The 14,150-nt window shown below is 33.6% G+C and overlaps 2 protein-coding genes across 2 annotated transcripts; both read left to right on the plus strand.

Moving 5' to 3' along the window:
* The first annotated feature begins 4,514 nt into the window (after window positions 1–4,514).
* Window positions 4,515–5,842, plus strand: LOC103827837 (transcription factor MYB77). The gene has a single exon (XM_009103403.3). The coding sequence runs from the start codon at window positions 4,530–4,532 to the stop codon at window positions 5,523–5,525; it is 996 nt and encodes a 331-aa protein (XP_009101651.2). The 5' UTR covers window positions 4,515–4,529; the 3' UTR covers window positions 5,526–5,842.
* Window positions 5,843–8,375: 2,533 nt separating this feature from the next.
* Window positions 8,376–14,082, plus strand: LOC103827821 (protein ASPARTIC PROTEASE IN GUARD CELL 2). The gene is made up of 12 exons (XM_009103385.3): window positions 8,376–11,159; window positions 11,222–11,342; window positions 11,481–11,908; window positions 12,026–12,182; window positions 12,275–12,357; window positions 12,437–12,536; window positions 12,637–12,709; window positions 12,788–12,973; window positions 13,072–13,199; window positions 13,286–13,387; window positions 13,476–13,573; window positions 13,662–14,082. The coding sequence occupies exons 1-12, from the start codon at window positions 10,921–10,923 to the stop codon at window positions 13,834–13,836; spliced, it is 1,890 nt and encodes a 629-aa protein (XP_009101633.1). The 5' UTR covers window positions 8,376–10,920; the 3' UTR covers window positions 13,837–14,082.
* Window positions 14,083–14,150: the final 68 nt, after the last annotated feature.

Below are 14,150 nucleotides of genomic sequence, written 5' to 3' on the forward strand. Positions count from 1 at the left end.
CGGGGCGGGACGATGGTCACCATTCGAAGCCTAAGTAAAAACAACTCAAAATCTATATCTATTTATTAATAATAAGAATCTCATTTAATGTTAAGAGTTGTGTCTTTTCATAAAACAAGTTAAGAGTGTGACTAGTAATCATCATAGAAACACTAGAAATGGATAGGTTGTGAATGGTATAACCAAGGGAATAAAGTGAAACACTACATTCCTTAACGTTTCTTAAACAATTATAATTCATGAGGAATAGTTTTTCCTCTTCATTTCTTCTCATTTCTGTTTCTTGTAAAAAATTATAATGTAAATTTGTTCCTTGTTAATTTAAATAAAGAATCATTCTTTATCATTTCCAAAATTTTAGTCCTACTCATTCTTTTCTTATAGGTTAGTTTTGTTTTACGAACATGCAACTATTAGATTTTTTAAAGTAGTTATATTCTTTATATACTAAAGCACAAGTCACATGTCCAATCAAAATTTGCGACATAATTAATGTTTACAATTTTTTTTTAATAATTAAATCAAAACCAGATAAAGCGTAGAAAAAATATAACTACCCACTATTCATCCACGATCTCTTATTCCTATTCTCCTTCCATTTAAAATCCCTAATTGAAGATTAGCATAAATCATTTACTCTAATATTTTGAGTTTTTTTGCTCATCCAAAACCATCTTGATTTCAGTCACGAAAAACCGTTCTTCATCTTTTCTACGTCTCCAAAGCTTCTCTTGTGTCAGTTTTCTTTTATTTATGTGATTCATGGATTCTAAGTAACTGCAGTTGTAGAGTTTAGACACGTCTTTTTTTTTCATTTCAATCCAATTTTCTATACATATATTCACCTATATATGTGACCCTTTTTGCAGGAAACAAATCAAAGATGTCACTAGGTTTATAAGAATCGAGGGAGAAAAGCTTGAACGTTGTCCTATCGGTTTCAGGTGAGTTATGAAATTAAGTTTAGATTGTATGTTTTGTTGATCATATTTTGATGGCTTGGTTAGATTTATTTGGATACACTATATGCATGGATCTCAAACTATGTTCTAACAAGTAAAATTCATTTTGAGTAGGAAAATACTTTACACCGCTTCATACTTGATCATTCATTCTTTGTCTACTTCACCCTTGTGAAAAATAGAGCTTTAATTATGTTTTTTTTTTAATATAAAGCCACGTTATAACCTCACATGAAGTCATTGTCAAATCCATTTCTGCCATTGCTTTTAGCTAAATAAAAACTGTATTTAATTTTTGTATCTTATAGGATAATGTTCGTATTTATTAGGGTGTCCTGTTCTAACTTAAAATCTGAAAAGTACATAGTTGTATTGTATGTCTAATATTTAGGTGTGGTTTGTCATATTATGATGGCTAGCCTAATGAGGGTTCCATCGGGAAGACTTGAGGAGCAATAGAGGAACAAGATTCGTACGCCCGGACATCTCTTTACAATTTTTTTAAGCCATTCTTGGATCTTGCTATATGTTTTGGTTTTTGCTTAATCCTCATGAGTCATGTCATTAAATTACAGTGTGTTGATGTTCATGTTGTGTTTGAGATAGATTTTTTTCTCTGTTATGCAAGTGTATGTGTTCATATGGTTCATCTTCAGTCAAGCTGGAAAGATAATATACCATGAGAAAGTAATGTCTCAAAGGCCATAACGTTCAAAAGGGGATATCTATTAGGGAGATTTTTTTCATACTTTTCTAACATATTTTTCAGGCACTAGGATAGCAGATGATCTTTTAAAGAATCATGTCGCTCTTCTAACATGGAGCTGCAAAACAACCTATGAATGGAGTCTCTAATATCCTAGATCGGATTTCTTTAGTCAATGTAAGTGTCAATTAATAGTATGCCTTGATGTGTCAACTAAGAACAGATTTCTTTCTCATGTCATTCAATTTTTAATCGATGTTTGATGTCTTAGTCATGTCTGGTGTATAATTTATCATTTGTGTCATGTTTTTTTCATAGGGCTTTCATATTAAATAGAAAAAGTACAAAGCCTAAAAGAGTTACAAAGATGCACTAGAGAAGCAGAATACAACATTGCAGTGGGAACGTAAAAAAGGAAAGGAGGAAGAAAAGCACTGTATAGTGAATACGAGAGCAGCAACCAAGGATAGGGATCCTTAACTCACAAGACCCAAAACTCCGACAAAAAAGTTCCCAAAGATAAACCAATGTTTTTAAGGAAGATGACTTATCTCTCACAACTTTTAAGATGGTTTGGGCAGTTAAATGACTTATTTATGTCCTTTAGATTTATATAGCAAGATCACAATATTCTCAAACTAATGTGTAAAGTACTTTAAATTTACGCAAAAAGATAATTAGTTTAAATTATGTGTTACATGCTGTTTTTTTTTACTATTTTATTGTTTCAATTGGATTTGTACAATTGTTTTTCCAATTAACCTTTGATTTATAAAATGTTTACAGATGGAAATGTTGCACTAGCTTGAATTACTAGAAATCAGAAGAAAAGTACTTAAATTGCTCAGTGACATGTTAGGAATTAGAAAAATACAAAAAATGGCAGAGCAAGACAAAATGAAGTATACGAAAGCTTCAAACTGATATTTGTCTTAAACAAAGTAATTTATATCAACATTAAAAACTGATCTAAGTAATTTGTATGTTTATTTTTATTTTGTTCGGTTATGTTTTTTATATGTGAATTATGCGTGTAATATATAACTTTTTGAGCACTTTATATATATAATAACTAAGTAGTTTGTTTTTCTGCAAGAAAAAATATTTCCGTGCATAGCACGGGGTAAACACTAGTTATTTTAATAAGTATCTTTCTACAATTAGTAATTTCAAGAGTTCTTATCATAAGAGTTTTGTCTTTTTATAAAAAAAACTAAGATTAATTTTGTTTTCCTAACCTGTAACTATTGGAAGAGCTTAAAATGTATGTATCTTGCTTCTTTAAAAAAGTTTAGTGATTATAGTTAATTATTAATAATATTGAGGACTAAAATGTAATATGTAAACAAATGTTTTAAAGAGTACCATTGGAGAACTATCTCTTTATCCCTTTGTTTTATGTGGGTCTCTCCTTTAAAATAAAGAGGCCGGTTAGATATGCTCTCAATATAAGTTTTCAACTGTTGAAACAAAAATCAACACTTTCATTGTATATGGTTTTACTAGTTGTCACATCCCAAATTTGTAGCATTAGAACGTTGTGAACCTTTTCAGCAAAAAAAGAAGATAAACTAAAGTTCAAAAGTAGAAGAGTTGCAATTTTAGCCATTCCGTTGTTTGAAAAAAAAATATTATTTGGTAATTAGTAAATTTAAAAAAACTTAAATCGCAATTTTGTTTGGTTGCTTTTTTCCGGTAATCTAGTAGTATTTCCTGCTCCAGTATGTATCAAAAGTTCAAAACTGTGACTAGTTTAACTCTTGTTCTCAAACGTAACCAGCGCGACCGTTTTTTGCCGAGTATAAATGCTAGACTATGAAACGTTCCAATTTGGTCAAAATCGGTTTCAAATTGGAATTTGTGAAAAACTTACTCTTACTATTTATAGTTTTAGAAATCGAGTTATACTTAGTAGATTTATCAATTTTGAGTTTAAATACAAAGAAAAACATAAGAAAAATATGAAGATCGAGAAAAGAAGTGATGGCCACCATTTTTAAGATTATGGACATGTACGATGAAAATGAAGTGAAATTACTATTATGGCAATTGGGTCCAACCTGCCTATTAAGGCTAATCTATCTATTATGTCGACTCAGGCATCTCTTCTTTTCTAGCATCAGATTAATGTATCGGCTTTCCCTAGAATTTTATGTAACATGACTCTTGCCACTTTTTTTAATATCAATGTACCAAATTTTAGCAAAAAAGAAAGAAAAAAGGTGTAAAAGTATAAAAATTGCCACTTAGGGTTTGAATCCATGTTTAAGAGCATGTTTAAAGCACTGAAACCACTGCACCAGCTATCTTTTTTGTGTACTTGCCTAAAATGAACTCCTGAATAATCCCTGAATAACTGATTCAGCGCTATAGGCTTCTATCTAATCGCATGCGTTGTTACAGTGTAGTTTTGAATAGAGGTTTAAACTTCAAAATCCAAAACGTAATTTCGAAATTAAAAGAAAAGTAAAAAGAAAAATTAAAAGAAAAGTATGTTGGTATCCAGGTTGGCTTGGCCAGTCAAAAGTCAGAAATGCATTAAAAACTGTCTTTACCCAAACGGCCAAACCTTAACCGTTATCATCTTTACTGGCGGATATTCGAATTTAATTTATTTCAAAAATTAAAACAACTTTCTAAACTTCCACCGAATAGTATCAGAGCTTTCTTTGTAAATTTCCGTGATTATGTATATTTAACCCACTCGTTACTGACGCGCGTGACCTCACTCCTCTCATTCGCTTTTAACACCATCGACACTATCACACGCCCGATCGCGTAACGAAAATAACGACACGTTTTCGCCAACAGCTGTAACCCAAAAACTTTCATAACCGCTTGCATGGAAGAAGCGGGTACCCATGGGGGCCATGACTTTCTCCACCGTCTCAACCGGTTACCAGTTATATTTCCCCTTCCTCTATATAAATGACCTTCCCTTCTTTCTCGTCTCTACGATCCTGCTTGATTCAATGGCGGATCGGGTAAAAGGTCCGTGGAGCCAAGAAGAAGACGAGCAGCTAAGGAGGATGGTAGAGCATTACGGACCGAGAAACTGGTCGGAGGTTAGCAAATCTGTTCCAGGTCGATCCGGTAAATCTTGTCGGCTACGGTGGTGCAATCAGTTATCTCCGGACGTTGAGCATCGACCGTTCTCGTCTGACGAAGACAAGACAATTGTCTCTGCCCGCGCTACGTTCGGTAATAAATGGGCCACGATCGCTCGTCTTCTCAACGGCCGTACGGATAACGCCGTGAAAAACCACTGGAACTCGACGCTCAAGAGGAAATGCTTAGGCGGCGGTGGAGATGGTAATCTCATTGTGATGAGGACGGAGGAGGATCGGCGGAAGAAGAGGAGATCGGTGAGCTCTGAGTCTGCTACTCCGGTGGACACTGGGTTGTACATGAGCCCGGAGAGTCCCACCGGAATCCCATCTCCGCCGTCTCCGGTTGATGCTCAGCTTTTAAAACCAATGGCGATGCCGTCACCGGTGGAAATGTCTTCGGTGGAGGAGGATCCGACAGCGTCATTGAGCCTGTCACTGTCACTTCCTGGTCCTGATGTCAGACAGGAGTTGAAGAACGCGGGTTCGAGACACAACTCGTTGCTGTTTCCCCGGTTTGGGAGTCAAATGAAAATTAATGTTGAGGAGAGAGGAGAAGCACGTGTTGGACATAAAGCTGAGTTTTTGACGGTGGTGCAAGAGATGATTAAGGTGGAAGTGAGGAGTTATATGGCGGAGATGCAAAAAAATAGCGGTGGTGGCGGTGGTGAATTCATCGTCAGTGGTTTTTATGATGCCGGCAACGGCGGTTTCAGGGATAGTGGGATGATAATACCGAAGGTCGAGTAGTTTTGTCATGTGAGCCAGTTAGTAGATCGAATCGATTTGGGAATTCAAGATAAATTCATTTTTTTTGGGTTTTGGTGAGATGAAAAATTGTACGGAGGGATAGAATTGGACGATATAAGAGCATCTTTAAGTCCATTCTATTTTTTAAATATAGAGTAACTTATTTATTTTTTTGTCTATCACTTTATTTTTTACTATAAAATAGAATATCATTAGAGTATAATTAAACTTTATTATAGATAGAAAATAAAATAAATCATGGGAGATGGTCTAAGTCTCAATAACGAGTAGCTCAAATGAAAATGTTTTTAGTGAGACCTTGTTACTTAGCCTGCGACATATAATATGACAGTCCAAATGGATTAAAAAAAATTATGATTGTTAAGAACTTAAATTAGATACCCTATACATTTTTTTAGAAATTATTTTTTATATTTGTGTGTTTTAAATAATATTTATATTTTTGTATAATATCTAATCGATTAAAATATAGTCATATTTTTTATCTACTATTTACAAGTTCTCATTTATTTTTAGACTTCTTTTAGAGTAGCACATGTTTGGACATGGAGATGTGTTTGGTTCCTTGGATATATCATAGAAATACACATTACTTCGGTTTCTCTATATTTAATACCAACTTCCATACCAAGCGACAATAGAGAAGTTATAACTTCATACTCAACTTAGACAAAACCAACGTTAATAATTTATTTTAATTTGGTTACCACACTCTGCACCTGCAATAGTACACATTCCAGTTTTTACCTACACTTTCATCGTTCCTTAAAATTGCATGACCTATTTGCTGAATTATGTACAATAAACCATTCTATGCAGTTATATATCAATATGATTGAAGAATTTCGTATTCAAATAAATTCTACTGCATTGTTTTTTTCAAATTAAAAAATATAGAGACCGTTCGATTATTTGTGAATTTAATTTTGGTTTCAGATTAATTAGTTTAGCACTCAGTTTGATTGGGATAGAAATATTAAAAACTCGATAAAGTTTTGAGTTTAATTTGGTGCTGATTCGGTATCCATTTTTTGGATAATACGGTTAAAAATCACATTTTTGTATTTTTAGGACAAAATCGGCTAAATTTAAATATTTAACATATAATATTCTTGTGATTTTGTTGTATTGAGAAATCCGCATCTTACATAGTAATATTTCTTATCTTTTATAAATCTATTTATATTGAAGTTGATTTTAATAATGAAAATAAATTATATTTATAACTCTTACAATATATAACAACTTCCGTAAAACTATCAAGATTCTTATTTTAAAATTAACATTTATAATACAAAATAAGAACCATTTTAAAATTAATTCATAAAATAACCATTTTTAATAAGAACAAAATTATCCATGTTTATGTTAACGAATATAAAAAAGTAAAAACTGAGCTTTAAAGCCTATAGGATCAAAAATTACATGAAGGGTTACTGATAAATTGGACTTACAAATCAACGACCAACTATTGTTTTCTATAACCCAACCCAAACACAGGTTTAAGTATCCTCAAACCGACAAAAGAGAATGCTTAGGTTTTAGGAGAAACTTGGGAATCTTCTCTTTATTATCGAATATCTCTATTTTTTTAAGATTAGTATTCAGAAAATTCAGTTATCATGTCAAACAGAATATATTCTCTGCGTGTTCATCAAGTTAATTTAGTTAAATCGGAAAATCTTGTTTCTATTATATATTATCTTTTTAATTTATTGTATGTAGCAATTACGAAAATGGATGTTATAGAGAATATTCTTGTAATTTATTTGATTTGAATCCAAAAATATATGAGTTTCTATTTATTACGTTTTATATTTATATTTATATACCAAATTTGGTAAATATAAATATTTAATTATTTAAATATTATTGGTTGTTTAAAAGTTCAATAACATTGAAAACCAATGATTTCGAAATATGCTAATCCTATACTATAATAGTATAATTTATATTATTGAAAGATAATATTTAATATATTTAGGCAACTTCATATAAGAAAATTTTAAATAAGACATAGACATTATAATAAACTCCAATTGATTTGGTATAGTTTTTTGGAAAATGGGTTTTTGATGGTGTTAATAGGGTTCAAACGAATATGGATGGGTTAGTAAACATACACAAAATAGGCTTAAAAACTATGGATAAATTGTTTAAATTATTGGGATGTTCTGTTTAGTTGGTCAGAAACATGCTACTTTCTAATTTGTTGGGCTTTTAATTTCCGAAAACCTTTAAAAATAATTGAAACAAGTAATGAAATTTTTTGTAATTAATTGGAAAAGTCAAGGACATGATCATAAGAAGGATTTTGCTTTAATAGTATAGATCAACATTAAATTTGTTCCAATTATAAAAATTAAAAATGTAAAATAACTGGATTTTGCATATGTATAAACATTCAGTTTAGTTTGTTTTACTAAATTTTTTTTTTAATTTTAGTTTCAATTGGTAAAAACTTATGTAGCCAAAAACATAATTCAAAGACATATTTTATGAATAAAATAATAACTTAAATCAAAATAATAAAAATATATTACATTTATTGTCACTTAATTTTTCACTCCATATAATTATTATACTAAATAAAAAACTTTTTCTGTTTCACTTAATTTAACCAATCACATAGAAATAGTCATTTTTATTAGTTTATAAAATAAATTAGGCATTAACGTTGGCTATCCATTTAGGTAGCGTTGTTCTTTTTGGGTATTGTTTTTTTTTTTTTAAATTAGGCTCCGCTTGAATATTATAAATTTATATGTGAGTTTTAAATTAGGTCCTTCTGTGTCTGGATGAGTTTTGTTATGATGTATAAGAACCTAAAAAATATCTAAGTAACAAATTTATCTGAACGGATTCAGATATTTGTATTAAAAATAACCATATTTTCTGATTCGGTCCATGTTTTTTTTAATACAATTAGTTATATTACGATCCATCTAAAATATATAACAATAATTATGAAAAACAAATATCAATGTATAAAAATATAAGAACCAATATTTGTGTAGATGTACGGGTCAATCTCTAGTTTTGATTATAGCCGAATTAACCCTTTTATTAAAGTAAAATGCTCAAACATATATAATCTAAAAGTAAAACGCCACTTGGGACAAACAAGATAAATTTTCAGAACAGGGATGGTGATGATGATGATGATGAAAGCGATGAATCTCCGCAGAAGCTTATCAGCTATATGCAAAATGTGAAGTTTTGATATGGACGATAGAATGCATGAAGACCTTTGATTATTCAGATGTAATTTTTGCATCAAAATATTTTTGATTGGTGAAGAATGATGTCTTCACCTGAATAATGACCAGCTTTTACTACATATTTGGAAGAGTTTCGACATAATAAGACTTTTTTTCCTACTTCTAAAATTCGATATATACCAAGAACAACTAATTTAGACGCGGTAAACTTGCACGAAGTGCTTAGAATTCCTTTTCATATGTGGTTTATGTTGATTCCTGTCTTTTACTCGAAGGGTCATGACATATATCATAGTTTAGTTGTGAAAAAAAAATAGAACGTAAAAAAAAAAGAAATTTTTACATTCTAAGACACTTTTTGTCTTTCATATTACACAATCAGACACAATATCCATGTAACACACTTTATCTAGCTGCAAAGTCACATATACCCTCTAAACTAACCCAACTACAGTTTGCCTTTAACCAACCGTGGATAACAACAATTTGAAAAAAAAAATAACAAAAGCAAAACTGTAGATCTAAATTTCCCCAAATCAGAAAACCTAATTTCTCTCATCATCTTGGTTTCTTCCTCTCCACCTCATAGGCTCATACTCTCCGTCTCTAATTGTAAGCCGTCAACACTCCCTCTCTTCGACTCCGCCGTGAACCATAAGGAAACCAAAGTCAAAGAAGAAGGTCCATATAGAGAATGAGGAAACGCCACCACAATACGAAGTCAGAGGTATTTCACTCTTCCCGGTGCTCTCGTTTTCTTCCAAAATTTCAGAATCTGATTGATTTTATATATGTAGGTCCATCTTCACCGGACCTCCGTCCACCTCCAAGACTTTCCGCGACGGACCGGTTCCCCACCAGGCGTCTTAACATCTATTCCTCCCCGGATCTTGTTGTTCCTTGATGGTTTTGTTCATTGTTTGGCTGCTGTAATCACTTTTGAGTTTTGAAACAAAGTGTGTAAAATAACTTAATTTATTGAGAAAATAATTTGAATGTTATATGGACAAAAAATCAAAATGGAAAAACACAAAAAACGCATTCAAGTTGTTCGACGAAATGCTCTATAAAAATATGCATGTCCATAAAATGGTGTCCACACAATCCTATATGATATATAGAAATATGTATATCCACAAAATAGTGTCCACAAAACCTCGTTCACAAGAACTCGTTCACATAGACATCAAAATTTATTATAAATTTACAAAAAAATATATACATTATGGATATCAAAATGTAGAAGAGAAAAAGTTATAACTTATTTTATACATTAATATAGATTTTATACATTATAATTTGTAATAATGACCAAAAAAATATGTTGGGAATGTACATAAACACTACACGGTATGCATAAAGCACTTGTCCACAGATACTAAGAAATTATGTAAGATGATTAGGAATATAAGAACTTGTCCAAGAAAATACATCCATGAAACCTCATCCACGAAAATTTTAAAGAGATTTTCTACATTTTTTATCCATCCATGTCCACATCTTTTTATGTTCACGTATTTTTCTTATATGTTCACAATTTTGCATCCACACTTTTTATGTCCATACAATTTTTTATATAATTGTTGAAATATATAATGAAAATGGATGTTAAAATATAGAGAAAAACAAATTACAATTTATTGTAATAATTATACTTTCTTCAAATGTCTTAAACTCTGAGAAGAAAAACAAATAAAAACATAAGAACTTTGCAAAAAAACAAAGAAAAAGTTGAGAAAAAAAATATTCCCTAGAAAACAAACTTAATAACGAAATGCAGAGCTGTTATAATAAAAAAAAACCAAACTTAATACGGTCACTTTCCAGTTGGCGAAAAATAATAAAAAAACACTGACTCAACCTTGGTCTCAGTTAAGGAAGCGAAGGGCACAATGGTCCGAAACCAGCTCAGAATCAAGATAAAGTGTCCCTCCAGCAAGTTGTGTCTGAGTGTGTCAAAAAAATAAAAAAGTGTCCCAAACCGTTATTGACTCAAAAAAAAAAGACATTAGCTAAAAAAAACTAGGTCGTTTGTGGTTTACATATGGCGTGGCGTGGTTGCTGGTTTTGTATTCAAAGGAAAAGTAGCTTTCGTTCCGGTAGATCTGACGTTTGACTCGCAGCTTCACTCACTCCTTCATCGGCGATTAGATATGGCGCTGGCGTCAATCGGCGCGACACTCTCCCTCCTAATAATCTATCTATCTCTTCCAATCTATGCACACGCGGCCGGTGAAAACACCCTCCTCCAACTCCAATCTCCTCCCATGGTCTTCCCTCTCTTTCTCTCTCCCACCTCTTCTTCCAGATCCGTCTCTGTTCACCATCGAAAGCTCCACAAATCACTCCCTCACTCTCGCATGCGACTCTACGACGACCTTCTCCTCAACGGGTAAATCAATCCCTTCCCTTCAACGCCGATCACCGATCTGATTGTATCATCAAAATTCGCAGGTATTACACGACGCGGCTATGGATCGGTACGCCTCCGCAGATGTTTGCTCTGATTGTTGATTCCGGGAGCACTGTTACCTACGTCCCTTGCTCCGACTGTGAACAGTGTGGCAAACACCAGGTTAATAATGACATATTCCAACTGTAAAAGTTAATAGAGTCCCACATCGTTTAGCTTTTGGGTGTGAGTTAGGTCCATCACTAATAAAAGTCTCAATCTTGTCTCGTTGCCTGCTTTACTTATCTTATTATTCATCAGGATCCAAAGTTTCAGCCGGAGATGTCCTCCACCTACCAACCTGTGAAATGCAACATGGACTGTAACTGTGACGACGACAAAGAGCAATGTGTGTACGAGCGTGAGTACGCTGAGCACAGCAGTAGCAAAGGTGTGCTCGGTGAAGACCTTATCTCGTTTGGTAATGAAAGCCAGCTTACACCTCAGCGAGCTGTGTTCGGTTGTGAGACTGTGGAGACTGGTGATCTCTACAGTCAACGCGCTGATGGCATTATCGGGTTAGGACAAGGGGATCTCAGTCTTGTGGATCAGTTGGTGGATAAAGGCTTGATCAGCAACTCTTTTGCCTTGTGTTATGGAGGCATGGATCTCGGTGGAGGTTCCATGGTTCTTGGAGGCTTTGCTTACCCGTCTGATATGATATTCACGGACTCGGACCCTGATCGTAGGTAATGAATGTTCTAAAGGATTTGCCTTTTGGGTCCTGATTGGCGAATGTATTAATCCTGACAGATACGGTTTAATACCTTTCCACACATTTGACTCTAGTTTCGGGATGGCGACAGTCCATATTACAATATAGATTTGACGGGGATACGTGTCGCTGGGAAGCAGTTGTCGCTTAGCTCTGGAGTCTTTGATGGTGAACATGGAGCGGTTTTGGACAGTGGGACAACCTATGCTTATCTCCCTGACGCAGCCTTTGCAGCATTTGAGGAAGCTGTATGACTCTCAAATCTCTGTTTAACACTTGGTTCACTTCAGCTGTAACACTTTTGTTTTTTGTTTTTACACTGTCTTTTTGTGTTGTGAAGGTGATGCGGGAAGTTTCTCCATTGAAGCAGATTGATGGCCCTGATCCAAATTTTAAAGATACTTGTTTCCATGTCGCTCCAAGGTATGATGTCTTTGCAAGCTTGTTATCAAACCTTTAAATCAAGGGAAGATACTGACAGTTAAATTGCGTTATGCTCAAGTAACGATGCCTCTGGACTTTCGAAGATATTCCCATCAGTCGAGATGGTATTTAAGAGTGGACAGTCGTGGCTTTTGTCTCCTGAAAACTACTTGTTCCGTGTAAGTAACTTAGTCCTTAAAACGCTTTTGAAGTTTCATTTTCTCTCTATAGCCTAATGTTGTAGCAGATGATGTGATTATCTTTTTATTCGATAAAAAGCATTCGAAGGTGCATGGCGCGTACTGTCTCGGTGTGTTCCCAAACGGGAAAGATCATACGACTCTTTTAGGAGGTAAGTAGATATCATTTACTCTGCTTCTTTTCATTTTGGCTACCTTCACTGCTAACGCAATATCTTGTGTTTTATCAGGAATTGTAGTTCGCAACACGCTTGTTGTGTATGATCGTGAGAATTCTAAGGTTGGATTCTGGAGAACTAATTGTTCAGAGTTATCGGATAGGCTTCCTATCGATGGTGCACTACCACCACCACCACCTGCAAAATTGCCTTTGAATGATTCAAATCCATCTCTCAATACTTCAAGCAATCTCCCAAGTTAGTGATTTCATCTGAAACGCTTTTGTCCTGGAAAAGATGCAACTAAACAAGAATCTATTGTCATGTCACTTGATGTTTTCTACGTATTTCCTCAGGGGAGAAGACACAAATTGGTCAAATAAACCTTGATATACAACTAACAGTCAATTCATCATATCTGAAACCTCGCCTTGAAGAGCTCTCCAAGGTATTCTCCAAGGAGCTCGATATCAAACCTACACAGGTAAGCCTTATTGATAAACACACTATTGCTTGTAAGCCTTTCAACACTGTTTTTTATATTGCTAATATCTGAGTCATCCGTCACAGGTCTATTTATCAAATCTCACCTCCAATGGAAACGACTCTCTAATCAGAGTAGTTGTTGTTCCTACCGAATCTTCTAGTTTATTCTCCAATGTCACAGCAACGGTACCTGATGTTTTTACAATAAACTTCTCCTTTTTCATTGCTTGACTTTCATCATCTTACTTGACCTTTCCATCATTCTTACTTGTAGAGCATAGTTTCTCGGTTTAGCAATCATCAGATCAAGCTTCCTGATATCTTCGGAGACTACCAGCTCCTTACTTACAAACTCGAGCCTCCAAGAAAAGGGTACCACATTCAATCTTAAGTCTTAGCCGAAGAATAGATTACCACTCCAATTGTCTCAAAGAAAAGTCTTGTTCTTTTCGTGTTTTAGGACAAGGTGGCAGATGAAAAACACCATTGTCGTGATCGCAATTGTGATGGTCTCTGTAGTTGTTAGTTTATTAGCTTATGGAGTTTGGCTGATGTGGAAACGCAAGCAAACATCAAATCTATATAAACCTGTCGATGAAGCCATAGTCGCTGAACAAGAACTGCAACCTTTATAAATAACCTCCGAGTACTTTACTTTTATCTTACAAACTGTTCGGTCTTTATTCAAACAACAGCATACCAATTGTCTTGATGATGTTTATTGCTTAGTAAATAATGCCAACTTTTTGTTTTTAATTACGAGTGTTTTATATCCTTTTCAATGGTATTTTGATTTCTATGTTTTTTTCTGTCTCATTTGTCAGTTATTTGTAAAAGATTGTATGGAAACTGCATTCTATCGATTTTTACTTTGTTCTGAATTCTGATTATTTATTTAAGTGAAACATAAGAAACAAACCAAGTTATTTTTTGTCAAGACATGTTTATA

Source organism: Brassica rapa, chromosome A01 (genome assembly GCF_000309985.2).
Source record: "Brassica rapa cultivar Chiifu-401-42 chromosome A01, CAAS_Brap_v3.01, whole genome shotgun sequence".
Taxonomy (NCBI): Eukaryota; Viridiplantae; Streptophyta; class Magnoliopsida; order Brassicales; family Brassicaceae; genus Brassica; species Brassica rapa.

What these genes read in the sequence shown, in the direction of transcription:
- LOC103827837 (XM_009103403.3), top strand. Translation starts at nt 4,530, where the DNA reads ATGGGGGCCATGACTTTCTCCACCGTCTCAACCGGTTACCAGTTATAT.
- LOC103827821 (XM_009103385.3), top strand. Translation starts at nt 10,921, where the DNA reads ATGGCGCTGGCGTCAATCGGCGCGACACTCTCCCTCCTAATAATCTAT. An exon ending in TTGCAGCATTTGAGGAAGCT is followed by an intron (nt 12,183 to 12,274) that starts GTATGACTCTCA and finishes TGTGTTGTGAAG; the next exon opens with GTGATGCGGGAAGTTTCTCC. An exon ending in TGTTTCCATGTCGCTCCAAG is followed by an intron (nt 12,358 to 12,436) that starts GTATGATGTCTT and finishes GTTATGCTCAAG; the next exon opens with TAACGATGCCTCTGGACTTT.